Here is a 4,477-nt window from a genome sequence, read left to right as displayed (position 1 = left end):
GATTGGGATCTCGATCCCAAGGGAAGAAATTTAGCCCCCCTGGGAACCAAGAGTCAGCCCAGAAGCCAGCTGGGCTGCAGAAAGGAGAGACAGCTCCAACCCACAACCTTCTTGCTGTGAGATGCGGTGGACTTCCTGGTGGAGAGGACACCTCAAGGTAGTCAGCTGCTATTTCTGTAGGCTGCTTCCTACCCCTTCCAAGTGATATTTTTTTCCTCACTTGGCAGAAAAAAACAGACCTGGAACTGGCAGGAAGGGGTGCTTTCTATTCACTCTCCTGCCCCCAACCACATTTCTTTCTATGTCATTTTTTCTGGAAGGGCCCTTGATTCGGGGGGATTTTCTGCTAGGAAAGGGAGGCCAGGCTGGGGGACTGGATGTCACCCTGTGGGGGCCAGAGTTGGGACAGGCTTCTGGCAGTCATCCCCACATCTGGCAGAGTCAGTACCCTCTCTTGGCATGGGGTGGGTGGTGGCTCCAAGGACATATGAGATGAGGTCAGGCTCTGGGAGGGGACTGCAAGTTATTCAAGAACAGATCCAGGGGCCAGAGCAAAAGCACAGAGGGGAAGGCATTTGCCTTGCATGTGGCTCACCCGGGTTCAGTCCCTGGCACCTCATAGGGTCTCCCAAGCCCCACCAGGACTGATTCCCAAACACAGAGCCAGGAGTCAGCCTTGAGCACCACCAGGCGTGACCCTCCCCCCCCCCAAAAAAAACCACACCCAGGAGTCTGATTTGTATTTGGGGGAGCAATCCATGGGATCCATACCCCCTGTCACCTCCTCACCCTCCAACATCTCCATCTCCTCCTCATAATCTGTTCCTCCACGCCCATGCCAGGTGGCCACTGGGCCATGCAAAGTAACTGGACCCTGCCCCCATTACGCCTAGTGAAATAAACCTCCTTCCTCCCACTTTCCTTGGGGTGGGCGGATCTGGGGGTTCCAAGTCTACTGCCGGAAGTCAGAGGCCAGGGGAGATATCTGACCCCATGAGGCAGAAGGAGAGAGAAGGTGGCTTGGGAAGGGCTAGGCCATCCCCTGGGGATCCGGGGTGGGCTGCCGGTTACCCTGATTGCTGAGGACAGAGCCAGGGACCGACGCACAGAAGCAGCTGGAGACTGTCCCATCCGCTAAATATTTAGACAGCGAGATGGATGGGCAAGCAGGACCCTTGGTTATTTTGAGAGCACTGCTCTTTGTACTAGGCACCCCCCGCCCCCCACAGGACCACCCCCACAGTAGGAGAAATAGCAGCCGAGTCCCATTCAATCAGGGGGCCATGGTCTGTCAGGCAAAGGTTAGGGCTCCACACCCCCCCCAAGCCCTCAGTCATGAGTTGAGGGACCTTCCTCCCCCCAGGCAAAGGGGCACGGTCAGCAGAGAGAGCAGATGGCAGCAGACCCCACTTTAGATGGAGTCCCCACAGTGCCGATGCCGGAGACCGCTGCAGGAGGCAGGGAGGGTCCCTGGCCCTCGCCCCAGGCTGCCAGAGGCACCCCATGTCCTTCCTTGCCCCCAGGAGCAGCGGGGGGTCCTGGGTCCGTCCTCCTGGAGGCGGGTCGGGAGAGGGGTGCCTGCGAATCAGCCCGGGCAGGTCTGGGCAGCAGGCGGCAGAACCAGCCCTGGAGCCGCTGGAAGACAGCCTTGCGGAAGAGGATGAACACCCAGGGGTCCAGGATGGGGTTGAAGGCGTTGAAGCGGAAGGCCAGCAGGTCCCCCATCTCGCTGCTGTCTGGGGCGATGGCCTGGGTGAAGCCGCGGATCTGAGGGCACAGGAAGGAGGTGAGGGCTGCTATCCCCACCCCAGGGCCCCCTCCTCACCCCCCGGCCCCGTTCCCGCATCCTGAAGCTGGATGGATGGATGGACCTTCAGAGAGAAACCAGGAAACAGATGAGGGAGGAGCAAGCAAGAGGGACAGGCGGGGGCACACGGGACCCCCACAGCCTGTAGGCGCCTCTGAGTCATCACTGGTACCCCAGAGAGGTTTGAGAAGTCTTCAGCTCACAGCCAGTGCGGGCACGGCCTGGGTGAAACTGAGGCCCTGAATGAGGTGAGAGGGGGGCGGTACACGCCCTGGGGAGCAGGGCTGCAGTTTGAGGAGGCAGGACAGGAAGAGGGGTGCTGGTAGGAGAAGGGGGGTAAGAGAGGAGTTGACGCTGGACCCCAAGTTCAGGTTCTGAACGCAGAGCCAGCCTGTCCGCTGAGAAACAGGCCCCACCCAGGTCCTGAAGGAGCTAAATGCATGTCTAACGCCTCCAAGAGGCCCTTAGAGATGCTGGGGGTGCAGGGTGGTGTCTGCAAGCCCCTGGGCTCCGAGTGGACAGAGAGGGGTGGTCAGGGAAGGTTGGGGTGCATCGGGAAGGTCCAGAGCTGTGGGAGGGGGAAGGCAGGCGAGGAGCTGGAAACTGAGAAGAAAGCCAGGAATGGACACATCCTCTGACCTTTTGTGGTCTCAGTTTTCCCTTCTGGGAAGTGGGCACAGCCCGGCAGGCTATGACTGAGGTGGGGGGGCCGGTCTGCTCAGGGAGGAGGGGGGCACTGCCACTTCCTGCCTGCCCACCCTCCACCTTCCACCACCCCCGCGGCCCGGGAGACTCACCGTGAGGGGCAGCGAGCACACGGCCATGACGCCCGTCATGAGGGCCAGCAGGATCAGATGGTCCACCTCGTCCTCGCGGGCGCGGGTCCCCGGCAGCGCCGAGGCCTGGTGGCGCCGCTGCTGGCGGTGCATGCGGCAGAGGCTGAGCGTGACCGAGGCGTTGCAGAAGACGATGGCGACCACCAGCAGGGCCACCAGGCTGGCGTAGGCCAGCGAGAAGGCGCAGCCGCCGGGCCGGGCGGAGCGCAGGCGGATGAAGCACCAGCTGCCCGGGCAGTACTGCTGGTGCTGGCCCAGGCCGAGCAGGGGCAGCGCGCAGAAGAGCGCGCAGAAGGCGTAGATAGCGGGCAACGCGCGGCGGGCACAGCGCGGCGCGTCCCGCTGCGCATAGGCGTAGGGGTGGCTCAGGGCCACGCAGCGCTCCACGGCCATGGCGCACAGCAGCAGCGTGGACGCCAGCCCGAAGAAGGTCATGGCGAAGGCGAAGGCCTGGCACAGCGCGGGGCCGCCGTGCGCCAGCCCCAGCAGCGAGCTGTTGCGCGCGTACGCCGTGAACACGGCCGGGCTCAGGAAGCACGTGCCCAGCAGGTCGGTGGCCGCCAGTCCGGTGACCAGCACGGCGAAGGCCGACGGCCGCGAGCGCCGCCGCGCGCCCAGGATGCCCAGAGCCAGCCCGTTGCCCACCACGCCCGCCACGAACATCAGAGTGCTGGTGGCCGGGCCCACCGAGTCCCGCACGTAGGTGAGGTTGCGGCACGAGTCGGCCATCCCCCGCCCCCCGAGGCCTGGCCTGGACGCGGGGGTGGACGGGGGTGGGGGCCAGGGGCAGCCGCGCTGGGCCGGGGACCCACTCAGATGCTCGGCGCTGCCCTCCCCATGGTGCCCACCGCGGCCGCTGGCTCTCCCTCCGCCTCTCCTCTCTCCTCTCCTCTCTCCTCTTCTCTCTCTTCTCTAGTCTCTCGTCTCTCCTCTCCTCTTTCCTCTTCTCTCTCTTCTCTCAGTCTCTCCTCTCTCCTCTCCCCTGTCCTCTTTCCTCTTCTCTCATCTCTCCTCTCTTCTCTCTCCACTCTCCTCTTTCTCTCCTCTTGCTCCTCCAATCTCCGTCTCCGTCTGTTTTTCTCTCCTCTCTCTCTCTCTCTCTCTCTCTCCCCTCCCTTCCTTCCTTCTCTGTCTCCTGTCTCTCCTCCCTTTCCCTCTGCCTCTTCCCCCTCTCTCTCTCCCCTTGTGCTTTGGGGCACCCCAGCCCCTTCTCACCACACCTCTGCCATTCGCCCAGACCAGTTCGTCCCTCCCGGGCTCCGGGGCGCTGGGCTCTTGGTTCTGCTCAGATCCTGCCACTCCTTCTCGCTCTACTTATGTCTCCCGCCCGCGGCTCGCTTGCCCCGGCTTTTTCATTTCCTCTCTCTGCCCCGCCTTCCCTCCCCCTGCTTTCTCCAGGGGCCCCCATGCCTCCCTCCCACCTTCTCCCTCCATCCCCCCCATCCACGCATCCATCCATCTCTGGCCTCTTCCGCCCCTCCCTGCCTCCGCTCTGCTCCCCTGTCCCCCCATCCACCTGCCAGCCCTCGACCCCACTCCTTGTCAGCATCTCCCTGGGGTCCAGTGGGAGTCACAGAGCCTTCCCTGAGTTTGGGGGACAGCACCCCAGGGGAGTTGTGAGGGGGCCAGTCTGGGAGGGGGTGTGCTCAGAGATCTATTCTGGGCTCCCAGCCTTGGGGTTAGTCGCTGCCCAGGGATTGAGAAATGACCAGGAAATTCCTCCCGCATGCAGTGTTTTCCAAGGCCCCGTGAGAGTCGCTCCCGGGATTCATTCAGCCCTTCCAGAAGGCTGGGGAAGGAGGTGGCCAGGCCAAAGGAAAGAATGCCGTGTCCA

At 63.2% G+C, this 4,477-nt stretch overlaps 1 protein-coding gene across 1 annotated transcript; it reads right to left on the bottom strand.

The window, feature by feature from the left end:
• Nucleotides 1-1,357: 1,357 nt before the first annotated feature.
• Nucleotides 1,358-3,708, bottom strand: PTGIR (prostaglandin I2 receptor). The gene is made up of 2 exons (XM_056137084.1): nucleotides 2,605-3,708; nucleotides 1,358-1,767 (listed from the first exon to the last, which is right to left on the bottom strand). Exons 1-2 carry the CDS (start codon nucleotides 3,370-3,372, stop codon nucleotides 1,378-1,380), a joined length of 1,158 nt encoding a protein of 385 aa, XP_055993059.1. The 5' UTR covers nucleotides 3,373-3,708; the 3' UTR covers nucleotides 1,358-1,377.
• Nucleotides 3,709-4,477: the final 769 nt, after the last annotated feature.

Source organism: Sorex fumeus, unplaced genomic scaffold (genome assembly GCF_029834395.1).
Source record: "Sorex fumeus unplaced genomic scaffold, SorFum_2.1 ptg000122l, whole genome shotgun sequence".
NCBI lineage: Eukaryota > Metazoa > Chordata > Mammalia > Eulipotyphla > Soricidae > Sorex > Sorex fumeus.
The sequence above is the reverse complement of the archived record's forward strand: the minus strand, read 5'-3'. Positions and strand labels throughout refer to the sequence as shown.